General features: G+C 43.4%; 1 protein-coding gene across 1 annotated transcript in view; it reads right to left on the minus strand.

Moving 5' to 3' along the window:
• Positions 1–294: 294 nt before the first annotated feature.
• Positions 295–12017, minus strand: part of PTPN9 (protein tyrosine phosphatase non-receptor type 9) — a 73363-nt gene continuing 61640 nt past the window's right edge. Inside the window, exons 9-13 of the mRNA XM_043490346.1 lie at positions 9844–9910; positions 4967–5045; positions 3620–3770; positions 2993–3200; positions 295–2175 (exon numbers count right to left, since the gene is read on the minus strand). Coding sequence (XP_043346281.1) covers positions 1961–2175; positions 2993–3200; positions 3620–3770; positions 4967–5045; positions 9844–9910 — 720 coding nt within the window. The 3' untranslated portion in view covers positions 295–1960. The remainder of the gene's footprint in view (positions 2176–2992; positions 3201–3619; positions 3771–4966; positions 5046–9843; positions 9911–12017) is intronic.

A 12017-nucleotide genomic window follows, 5' to 3' on the forward strand; every position in this document is an offset into this window, starting at 1 on the left:
GAAACAGAAAGGAGGGAGAGTATCTCGCTGGACTGCTGTGAGGTTTAAATGAAGTATGGGGTGGGGGGGGATCACCAAGCATGGAGACTGGAACTTGGCAAGCAGTCAACTGGTGCTGGTGCCCTTTGTCTGCCCAGAGCTGGGCCATGGCCTGGGGCAAGGTGGACGGCTCTCAAAACTGAAAGGCTCTAAGTCTTGGGTTGCTCCCTGCCTCCCCGTCCCTCCCAGACCAGCTCTTGGAGCCCCTCCTCACCTTCCCAGCCCCAGACTGCTACTAAATTGATGAAGCTAAAAGGATTTGATCACGTCGGTATATTTATATGTAAATACAAAACTGTATCGCTGTAAGATATTGAATATGAACATTACAATTATTTTCTGAATCTGACTCAGTCCATTGACGTTAAATACAAAATGAAAAGATTGTAAAAATAAGAATATATACATTCAAAGAGCTTATTACAGTATAAAATTATTGAGGTCTGATCAACTGCCAACCTCATCTGTGATAGGGGAAAAATTTTAGGGACTCCTGGGGTTTTCTTGGGAATGTGGAATGCTGGGGACTCTTGGCCCCATCCCTGGCATACTGGGCTTGGTAGGCTGGGAGCAGACAGAGACAGGTAGGGTAAATGGGGAAAACAGTGAGTGTAGGGGACTGTTTCACCCAGACAGGGGTTAAGCTTTTTATTGACACAGAACCCACCAAGCTTGAGCTCCAGGGTCTGGCAGGCTAGTAGGCAGGAAAGAGATGGGCATCTGAGTGGACAGGGCCAAGCTGCATAAGACAAAGAACCTTCCAGCAAGAGAGAAAGGGGCCCCAGCTCATTCTTTCAGGGAGGGAGCCTCAGAGTATGGAGTTTCTTTTCTCTCACACCTGGGCTCCCTCTCTCTCCTTCTAAGACTTCGTACCGATTGCTTTTGGCTCTCGCTGCTCAGTGAATTCATCTCTGCCCAGATCCCAATCCCTGAGGAAGAGGGAGAGGGGACAGATGGTCTGGAATCACAGTGGAGGTCTACTCCCAAAATTGGCAAAGTAAACAGAGAAAACTCATTAGATAAGGGCAATCCACGCTGAATTAAACCAGTGTCACCACAAACCAGTATTCCTGGTTCCAACAGGCAGCATCCTGGAGAGAGAGAAGTCATTATGTAAGGATGAGGGCCTGTGGCAGGAGCAGGGACAGTGGATGTGTGTGTCCTCCTCTTCCACCACTCTGGTCTGACAACAGGAGACATGATCCCCCAACCCCAGCTAGTCCAGGATAAACAGTAGAACCAAGAAGCAAGGAGTCCTGAACTGCAACAAGAAGCCCCAGGAACTTCTACAAAGGAGTATCTCTGTGTATATGTATTTATAGAATACGACCATATTATCACATACAATATATATTATATACACACGTACATATGGACTCATACACATAAGTGCACATACACACACGCACACACACAGAATGACAGAAAAGACTGGAATACACGCCCTAGGTATAAACGTGCTTGGCACTCAGGACGTTCTCTAGAATATGTAACTTGGTCAAGCTCTCTGGGAAGGAGGTGGGTGCTCACCAAACCTCCCCATCAAATCCTAGCAAAGGGAAGGAATGGAAAGAGATCTTGAGAAGGAGATGGCATTGGGAAAGGGGGGAGGGAGGTTCCTTCCCCACTTACCTCGGGGCCCCTGGCAAATATCGATAGCCACAATTTGGTTTTAATAAGGCACAGTTCGATAGCAGGTGCTAGGAATTAAGAACACATTGCTGCTGGCCCTTTCTAGTGGCAATTTCACCACATCTATCTAGCCAAAGGGAAAGGCTGCCTTGCGTGCACGCGTGCGCCGGGAGACACAAGAAAGAGGCTGGTCCATGGCTTCAGCGTAACTGATGGCAACCTATAGGCTCAGCGGTGTCCAGGGTAGTTTAAGGAAGGCTGGCCAGCAGACAGGAGGCTCGTGGGACAGTTACTGACCCTCCATGGCCAGGAGGTTGTGGCTGGGGGGCACCATGCCCTCCCTCTCTGCAAACTCCAGGATTGCCTTGTAGCAGAAATAGTACTGCTCAGGGGTCTGGATGCTGAAGGCCCTCTGGGTCCTCATGCGGGACACTGTCTGGAACACATTAAGGGTGCCAAGCTCCTCCAGCTGTGCCAGGCAGATGTCCAGTGAGCAGAAGGTACCTGAAGGAAGGAAGGAAGTGGTCACACCTGATCTACCTCTCCTCTTTTCCGCCCGCTACCAAATAACCCAGGCAGGACTCGATGAATGAATCCAATGGCAAGGTGCCTCATGGCAGGTGGCCAGCTGGCCTTAGGCCTGAAAGGACTCAAGGAGGAGTCACAGGGAGTGCTGAAGGCCAGAGAAATGAGAAGCCCTCTTGTCTCCCAAGACATCTCTGAGGGTAACAGGATGAGTAGGTGGGAAGCAGGACTTCTACTTCAATCCCAGACACAGTGAATGACAGCACTCCCACACCTGCCCTGCTTCCACATCTGGGCCCCAGTTTTCAGACTCTACAACTTCTCCACAGAGACCTAACACAAACCTATTCTTTCTGATGTTCTCCCAAAGGAACCTCTGAGCTAGAAGGCCAACAGTCCCTGCAATGTTCATCCCCTTAAGGCAAAAGCTGCTAACTGGTTCCAGAATGGAGAGCATGGCCCAGGGTGGAGACCTTCCCAGGCAGGGGGATGGGAAGAGAGCAACAGCCCAGATCAGCTGCTGGGACACCCAGGTGACTGTGATGGGATCAGAAGATAATCATGTTGAAGGGGTGCGTAAAGCATCAACCCCTAGAGGACCTGGCTCATGAACTGTACATTCTGGCCAGTATATCTAGCACTAGGGGTACTAAAAGGACATTAAAGAGGAACTTTTTTTCATGGCAATTCACCACTAACAGATCAAAGACTCACATTCTGGCAACTAAGAGCTTTGTTATTCCTCCCCCACCCTGAGCTCCTTTGGATGCTCCAAGAGCTGCACCCGGTGCATTACCTGTCCGGCCAATGCCCGCACTGCAATGGACCACAATGGGTGGCTCAGGGCATTGCCCTTTGGCACGTGCTCCCATGCTGCTGACGGCCAACCTCTGCTGGTTCCTGACGGCTCTCAAGAAATCAATGAGGGAAGCTGCCGAGGAAGGGACACCATAATCTGGCCAGCTCAGGAACTGAAAGTGGGTCACCTGGCGTTTCTGCCGTTCCTTGGATAGAAAAAGAAGCAAAAGTTCATGAGGTCCTTGCTCTGTGCCCCTGACTACCTTTGGCTTTTCCAGATTCTCAGCCCTCTGGAGTTCCCTCCATCAGGGCTGCTAACACTCTCAACTTTCTCCACAATTGCTTCTCTGCAAACCCGAAGAGAAGATTAACTGTCTGGAGAGGGCAGAATTCCTATATTAAATGATCCAGATTTCTTATGTTATAAAAAGTTTCATTCCTAAGTAATGCCACTATGTGTTGAGACAATATGGCTATTTTGGCTCTGAGCTGAATATCCCAATCCTGCTTCCAGAAGAATGGAAGCCACTTCTAAGCTCTGGAATCTTGCCTATTCCCTTTGGAGATTTTCTTTATAGTAAAGGTTTTTCCCCCAGTTTCAAGAGAGTGAGAAAATAAAATTTACCTCTGTATTGTGAATTTCTAGCGTTGTTTTCTTATAATGGGTCATATTCTCCACGCCTAGATTGATCACGGTGAGGAAGCCAAATCGGATCCGAGAGTCTTTTTCTAAAGGCCAGTATTGGCCACACTTTCTCCTGCCGCCCTCCTCAAAGCTGAAGACATGCAGAGAAAAATAAGCCTCCATCCTTCTTCTCCACAGCAGTAACCTTGCTCACCCAGGAACCTGCTGTACCCTTAGGCAGAAATGTCATCTCTTGCACTGCTTCTATATATCCCCTTGCTTCTTGGCAGAAAAAGAAAACCTTCTTTCTAGACAACAGCTAAATTTTCCTCATGTACCCATTAAGCAAACATTTACTGAGCACCAGTTACATCCATTTGGTCCCTTTCCTGATACCTCTTGGTACTCCACACATACCTGGCATAAATACTGGGTGGGCAAAGACAGTAGAGAAAATATGGTGGGCCAGACTGAGCTCTCTGCCCTGTACCTCAGTTACTGTTCATTCTGTTCCCCAGTGAGAGCCCTTGGCTGGTAGAGGACTGGGAAAGGCATGGTTCCTGGGATGCCAACAGAAGGTTTATGTAAAGGCCTAAAGTCCACTCTCACTTCTCTTCAGTGGCTCCAAAGCACCCCAAGGGGGCACTTCCTCCACTACCTCCTCTCCAAGTCAAAGGTGGCTTGTAACAGTGCCATGAGGAAGGGATCTGAGCAAACATTCTCATGAATTTTTTTCCCCTCATCCAAAACGGGTTATAATTATAATAATAATGATACTAATGAAATAGTAGTTCCTGAATTTTGGCAGATACGTACAACAAAATTTCAAAACTATTCCTTTCATCAAGAGCTTCCTGCAGACCTATAAATGTTTTACATCTCCTTTTGGCAAGTTCTCCTCGAGGTGCAAATACGAACCAGAAGAAAACTGGTCCAAGGTAGCAAGGAAAGGGAGAACTAAGGGGAACTGGTAATTCAGAAGCCAGGAAGACAGCTGACATTCATAAGTAGGAAGGAGGCTAGAAGTGACCTGCCCCATGTGTTTCCCAGTGCTTCCTCTAGTAAGTAGTTAAGGCCAGGACCTAAGGATAGGCTGTACCTCGCACAAGGTCACCAGAGCCAAGGATTAAAGCGCTAACAAGTTAGATCTACCGACTTCCACCATACCCTGGCTCTGTGAGCTCTGGGTCAGCTGAGGAAAAAGCTAAGACATCTCAAACTCTTTGTCATGGCTTTCCTAACCCTCCCTGTTTCTAAGAGCTAAACTCCCCTCTGTAATCACCCATGCTTTGGGGTTGGGGGGTGGGTAGAAAAGAAGGGCAATCGGTAGGAAAGGGAAGAACTCACCGAGTGGTCATGACAATCACCAAGACTTTTTGTTCCCATACCATAAGCCAGAAATCTCGGTAGGTATTCTCCAAAGGGCCTACAATGGAAGAACAAAACAAGGAACATAACCCTGGGAAGCACTTCTTTCCTCCTCAGGCTCTTCTGTTTTTTTCCCAGATACTGCCTTTTTGACAACATCCCTGCTATTCAGGGCGGGGCTTGGGCAAGCAGCACCAGCATCATATGGGAAAGTGTCAGAAATGCACACTCTGCATTTGAACAAAGTTCCCAGATAAAGCTGTAGGTAGGCTACCGTTTAAGAAGCACTGTTGCATAGCCTCTTACAGCCTCATCGTCAGGGCCTCAGCTACCACATCCAGCCTGACGGTGTCAACTGTGTACATGTCTTCAGCTGTTTTCACCCCATCTAAGCCTTATAATCACCAGCTGCCTACCTAACCATTCCCCTTCCACGTGCCATCATCTGATATACTCAGACCCTGCATGTCTGCAGTCCAGTCTCCTTCAAAGTTAGCTTTCTCTCTATACTTTCTCAACTCTGTTAACAGTACTGGCATTCTTAAATCATTCAGTTTCAAAAAGTTGGAAATTCCAACTCTGACTCACTCATTTCTTTCATCTCCCAGAAGTAGCCACCAAGTCCTAGATTATTTTTGTCTTTGGAATTTTTTATTTCTATCTTTTTGTCTTCCTACCGAAATTCACTGTCACAAGGACTACATCATTTTTTTCTCTAAGTTCCTATAATATCATTTTGGTTTACTTTTCTCAATACGAATTTCTCTTCCAGTCTAATTCTGGATACCCCTGCCAGTTTTGCTTCATCACAACATAGACACACATGCTCACTTCTGCCTTTATTCCTTTGTTCATGCTCTCTGTTTCAGCTCTATTGCCACTGACCTTCTACCCATTTTTTCTTCCCCCTTCTAGTTTTTTTGAGATATAGTCAGCATTCTGCACTGTGTAAGTTTAAGGTATAGGAAGCATAATGATTTGACTTAAGTATATCATGACATGATTACCACAGAAAGTTTAATGAACACCCATCATTTCACAGATACAAAATTTAAAAAGAAAAAAAAACCACTTTTTTCCTCGTCATGAGAACTCAGGTTTTATTTTCTTAACTTTCAGGTGTAACACACAACAGTGTTAATTATATTTATCACACTGCACATTGCATCCCCAGTACTTATTCAGCCTATACTGAATTTGTACCTTCTGACTATCTTCATCCAATTTCCCTCTCCCACAACCCCTGCCCCTATAACCACAAATATGATCTCTTTTCCTATGAGTTTGTTTGTTTTGAAGTATTATTGGCCTACAACACTATGTTAGCTCCCAGCGCACAAGATGGTGATTCAATATTCCTATACACTGCAAAATGATCACCATGCCGCCTGTTTTCAAGTGCTGCATGCATGCACGCTAGGTCGCTTCAGTCGTGTCTGACTCTGTGCGACCCCATGGACTGTAGCCCACCAGGCTCCTCTGTCCATGGGATTCTCCAGGCAAGAATACTGGAGTGGGTTGTCATGTCCTTCTCCACTCAAGTACTGCCTCTTCCCTAAATCTTTCTTTTAACACCACATTCTTTGTAGGGCTCCTTCTCCTCTCAGTTCTTGATGGCACAGCTGGATCAAAATAGCTTAACCATTTGATGTACATGGTCTTACATCAGGCATTTTACTTTGTGAGAAGCAGTCACATCTCAGCCAAATGTGGTGCTGAGGGCAAGGGCCGTGTCATCAACTTCCCCTTTTAGAGTCAGAACTTGTACAGGGCTGGGCACTCAGCAGGAACTTTGAAGATGCTTGTGAGCCGATAACTCCCTTTCAATCAAGTGAGTAATGGCTCAGGATAATTCCTTATACTTTTCCAGGGCCTTTTCTGCCTTTGTTTTCAGAGAAGCAGGGCAGTGCCACGGGTTGATTTGGTCCTGGAAGTCTGCTAATTTGACTTCCATTTTTGCTAAAGTCTTTTAAGAAGCACTAACATTTTATGATACTAGAATTCCCTCTGTGCAGAAGGGGACACTGCCAGAAGCATGTCAAGTCTTGAAAACAAGCTAAATGTCTAATAAGAGAGGATGTTAAATTATGGCATACCTCAAATTTTAGCAGTCCATAAAGATGATACTGTAAGATCTGTATTTTTGCTATGGAAAGGTATTCACAAGATAACTATCAAAAGAAAAAAATAATTTCTAGAAAATGCCTGTTTTGTTAGGTATTTTATATGTCCACATCTATTTGTATGCACAGAATGACGTTTAGAAGATACTGCAAAATGCCAGCACTTTCTCTGAGTCTCAGGGTTATGAGTGATTTTCATCTTCCTTTCCCACAATGGACATGACATCACTACAGCATGCATGTCAAGAAGATAATAAAAGCACCCTTTCCCTACCTCTGACTCTTAGCCTTGGTCGCATCTCACTGTTCTGCATCACAGTAGCTCTCATAGACTTTGTTTTCCACATTCAAACCACTGGCAAAGCTGCTGTTGCCACACAGAGCACCTGACAACACCACTCAAGACTCAGGCTGGACAGAGAAGGGTCACAGTTTCCTCAGAAGCATACGAGAGAGACTTAGAAGGCAAAGTTATGCTTCCCCAGATTAGATTCTTTAATAGTAGACATCTCAAAGAAACAAAGTCAGCAGTTTATGCAGACGTGGGTGAAACAATCCACTAACCTGGCTTCTCTGTTTGAATCAAGCAGACATGTGCGCAAATCCTGGCTCTGCCACTTACTACTGTGTGATCCACGGTCACTTAACCTTTCTGGGCTTCAGTTTGTTCATGGATTTATAAACCTTCCTTGCAGAGTCTCTATAATAATTAGATGGCAATTATATAGCCAATATATTTAAAATAGATACTTTCATAAATAACAGTAGAACTATTATGAATAAAAATCAGAATACGGAATATAGCCAAGAAGGTTAACCAGATAAATCAAACCAACCATTTTCCAGTCCTAACAGTGCTGATGCCTTCTAAGTGATCAGTGCTTAACTCAAGAAATCTCTTTCATACTTCTGGATGAGTTTCCTCTCCCAGACAGGGCCTTCAGAGCCAGCCTAAAGGATCCAATTCCTGCATAACTAACAACTCTAGGAGGTTGGAGCACTCTGAGGCCCCTAGAGCTGATCCTTACCCTCCAGAAGCTCACCCCTGCCACAGACATCCTCAACAAAGACATCTCCTTACTCCCAGGCAGATCACATCCTATTCTATACCTGCCAAAAATCTTTCCTGATAGTTCTCTTATTTCTTCCTAAGGTCTTAAAGGACACTTTCTGGAGGTAGTAGTCCCCCCTAAGGAAAAATAAGCCTGTGACCATCAGACCAATTAACAATGTACCAAAAATCCAAAGGCCCTTTTCCTTTTCTTCTCCGTCAACTTCTATTTTGAAAAATTTGAAACCTACAGAAAGTTGAAAAAAAAAAAAAATACAGCACAATGTGTGCATACATTCTTTAGCTTGAAGACGATCATTTTTAGCTATTATTTTACAAAGCCTTCTCTATATATACACAACACATATTTTCTTTTTTATTATTTAAAAATATGTTTCAGACATGACATTTCACTCCTAAATACCTGAACATGTATTTAGAAGAACATTCTCCATAGAACAATATCATTATCACACTGCAGCAATTAAACATTAATACAATAATACTATCTAATATACAGTCTCCAACTGTGCCAATATTTTGTCCTTAAAAATTATTTTTCCAAATTGAGTTATGGATGACACACTGCCTTTGGAGATCAACAACTCTTTACTCTCCTTTAATCCCTCCCTTTTTTTTTCCCCCATGGCATTAACTTGAAAGAATCTAAGCCAGTTCTCTAGCATGTTCCACAATCTGGATTTCTCAGGTTTGTTTCTCATGATCCGATTCAGACTTAAAAACTGACAACATACAACAAAGGTTACATTGTGTAGTTCTCATTGTGTCAGAATAGGAGGCATATATCTGTTTCTCCATTATTGGTGATACTAAGTGTGATCACTTGGTTAAGGAGGTACCGGCCAGATCTCTTGCTAGTCATACTCCACAATGGTCAAAGGGCCTTAAATCCATATGATGGCCTCTCTTATCCTCATATGTTATGATTTCTTACCACCCTCTTTGAAGGAAACCTGGTATTCTTGAGATGGCAGAGAACAAGTTAAAAGTAGTACTAGGGCCCACACGAGCATTAATAGAAACTCCATCTGAAATCCTCCTAGAGTCTAATACTTCACTGTCAGACTTAGCAAAGACTATCCATATTAGAGGCCGCTGGTATACTCTGTAAGGGTACACAGACCAGCAAAAGTCTCTTAAGCCAGCAACACCCATTCACAGATTGAATTCAACCTCTGGGAAGTCCACTGCCATTCCTTTATGTCCTACTCGACATAAAGACAATCTCACTAGCCAGTCAATACTGATGTCCATTCCCCTGGGTCGGCAACACTAAGACTCAATCCAAAAACTTGTAGTAATGTCGTGTGTTCAAATCTCTAGTTTATCTCTATGCAATGAGTTTCTAGACACATTTGGTAAAGAAACTCTACACCTCTCATCTGCCTTCTTCAAGAACCCTCAATCTTTATGAAAGACCAAGATCTAGAGAAGGGAAAGGCTACCCACTCCAGTATTCTGGCCTAGAGAATTTCATGGACTGTATAGTCCATGGGGTCGCAAAGAGTTGGACACAACTGAGCGACTTTCACTTTCACAAGATCTAGAGGCAGCAACATCACCTCAAGTTACCATTTCCTTTAAAAATTATGATATCCCCTGGTGCAAACAATCACAGGTAGATGGTACAAAATTAATTTGTGAACGGCAGACTAACTTACCTTGTGTACCAATGTAAGCATTCTTCTGCTTGTAGCCATCCATGAAACTGGCATTGATGTAATCTGTCTAATGATAAAAAGGAAATATCATTGCAGTTGTGTGGAATATACCAAGTGGGTAGGAAAATGATGTACTAGGTAAATAAAACTCAAGGTATGGATTTTCTCTTCTTGTCAGTGAAGGAGTGAAAGGACCAATCCAAAACCTCACCTGCACAGATGTTATTGCAACTGGATATCCACATGCAGAAAAATCAAGCCTACCCTCTTCTCACATCATACACAAAAACCTAACTTCAGGGAATTCCCTGGCAGTCCAGTGGTTAGAACTCTGAGCTTTCACTGCTGTGGGCTTGGTTCAACCCCTGGTCGAGGAATTAAGATTCTGCAGGCCATAAACCACAGCAAAAAAAAAAAAAAAACCTAACTCCAAATGGATTGCAGACCTAATGTAAGAGCTAAAACTATAAAACTCTTAGAAGAAAACATAGTAATAAATGTTTGTGACCTTGGGTCAGGCAAAGCCTCCTTAGTATGACATCAAAAGCACAAGCAACAAAAGAAAAAAACAGATAAATCGAACTACAGCAAAATAGAAAACTTTTGTGCTTCAAAGGACACTATCAAGAAAGTGAAAAAACAACCCACAGAATGCACACATTTTATAAGGGATTTGTAGCTAGACTATATAAAGAATTCTCACAAATAAACAATAAGAAGACAACTCAATTTTAAAATGGGAAAAGAAACAGAATAGCCATTTCTCCAAGAGAATATACAAATAGCCAATGTGTACCTGAAAAGTTGCTCAGTATCATTAGTCATCAGAGAAATGCAAATCAAATCCACAATGAGATAACACTTCACACCCACTAGAATGGCTACAGGTAAAAGATAACAACAAATATTGGCAAAGATGTGAAGAAACTGGAATCCTCATACATCAATAGTGGTAATATAAAATGGTGCAGTCACTTTAGAAAACAGTCCGGCATTTCCTCAAAAGGTTAAATACAGAGCTACCATATGACCTGGCAATTCTAATCCCTAGGGAAATGAAAACACAGATCTACATTAAAAAATTCATATACAAATATTCACAGCAGCATCATTCATAGTAGCCAAAAAACAGAAACAACTCAATTGTTTATCAGCTAATGGAATGGATAAATAAAATGTGGTGTAGGGATTTCCCTCTTGATCCAGTGGTTAAGAATTCACCTGCCAACGTAGGGGACCATGGGTTCGATCCCGGGTCTGGAAAGCTCCCACATGCCATGGGACAACTAAGCCCATGTGCCACAACTATTGAGCCCATGCTCCGCAACAAGAGAAACCACTGCAATGAGACGCCTTTGTGCTGCAACTAGAAAGCAGCCCCTGCTTGCTGAAACTAGAGAAAGCCTGAGTACAGCAACAAAGACCCAGCACAACCAAAAATAAACAAATGAATAAATAAATATTTTTTAAAATGTGGATTTCTGAATTTCCAAACACACAGTGGAATATTATTCAGCAATAAAAAAGAGTGAAATACTGATACATACTACAATATGAATGAACCTTGAAAACGTGCTAAGTGAGAGAAACCAGACACAAAGGGTCATATATTGTATGACTCTACGTGAAATGTCCACAAAAGGCAAAAAGAGTACACAAAGAGTAGATGCGCTTGGGGAACGGGGAGTGACTGCCAAGGTAAGTTTCTTTTTCAGGTGATGAAAATGTTCTAAAGTTGATTGTGGTGATAGTTGCACAACTCTGAGAATATATTAAAAACCAATGACTTGTACACTTTAAAAAGAGTGAACCGTATGGTGTGTGTATTATATCTCAGTAAAGCTGCTATTAAAAAAAAAAAAGTCCCTTAGGACTGCAGCACTGCAGCTCAGAACCAAACCCAGAACGGAGGCAAGCCAACCAACCTGAGCAGGAACATCCTGTCCATGTGGTGAGACACAAAAGGCAAAGTGTGACTGGAGAAGGAAGAAAGTTACACCTCACACCTAGGATCATCAACAGAATGGGCCAAACACCCAGGCTCTGTTACTGCCTAAATTAACACAAAGCAAAAGCCACACACCTTCAGCAGAATCTCAATGAACAGCTTGTGATGCACTCTCTTCTGCAGGCCTTCTCCCATCTCCCAATGTCTCTTCTGCAGGCCTTCTCCC

This window comes from Cervus canadensis, chromosome 17, assembly GCF_019320065.1.
Source record: "Cervus canadensis isolate Bull #8, Minnesota chromosome 17, ASM1932006v1, whole genome shotgun sequence".
Classification (NCBI taxonomy): domain Eukaryota; kingdom Metazoa; phylum Chordata; class Mammalia; order Artiodactyla; family Cervidae; genus Cervus; species Cervus canadensis.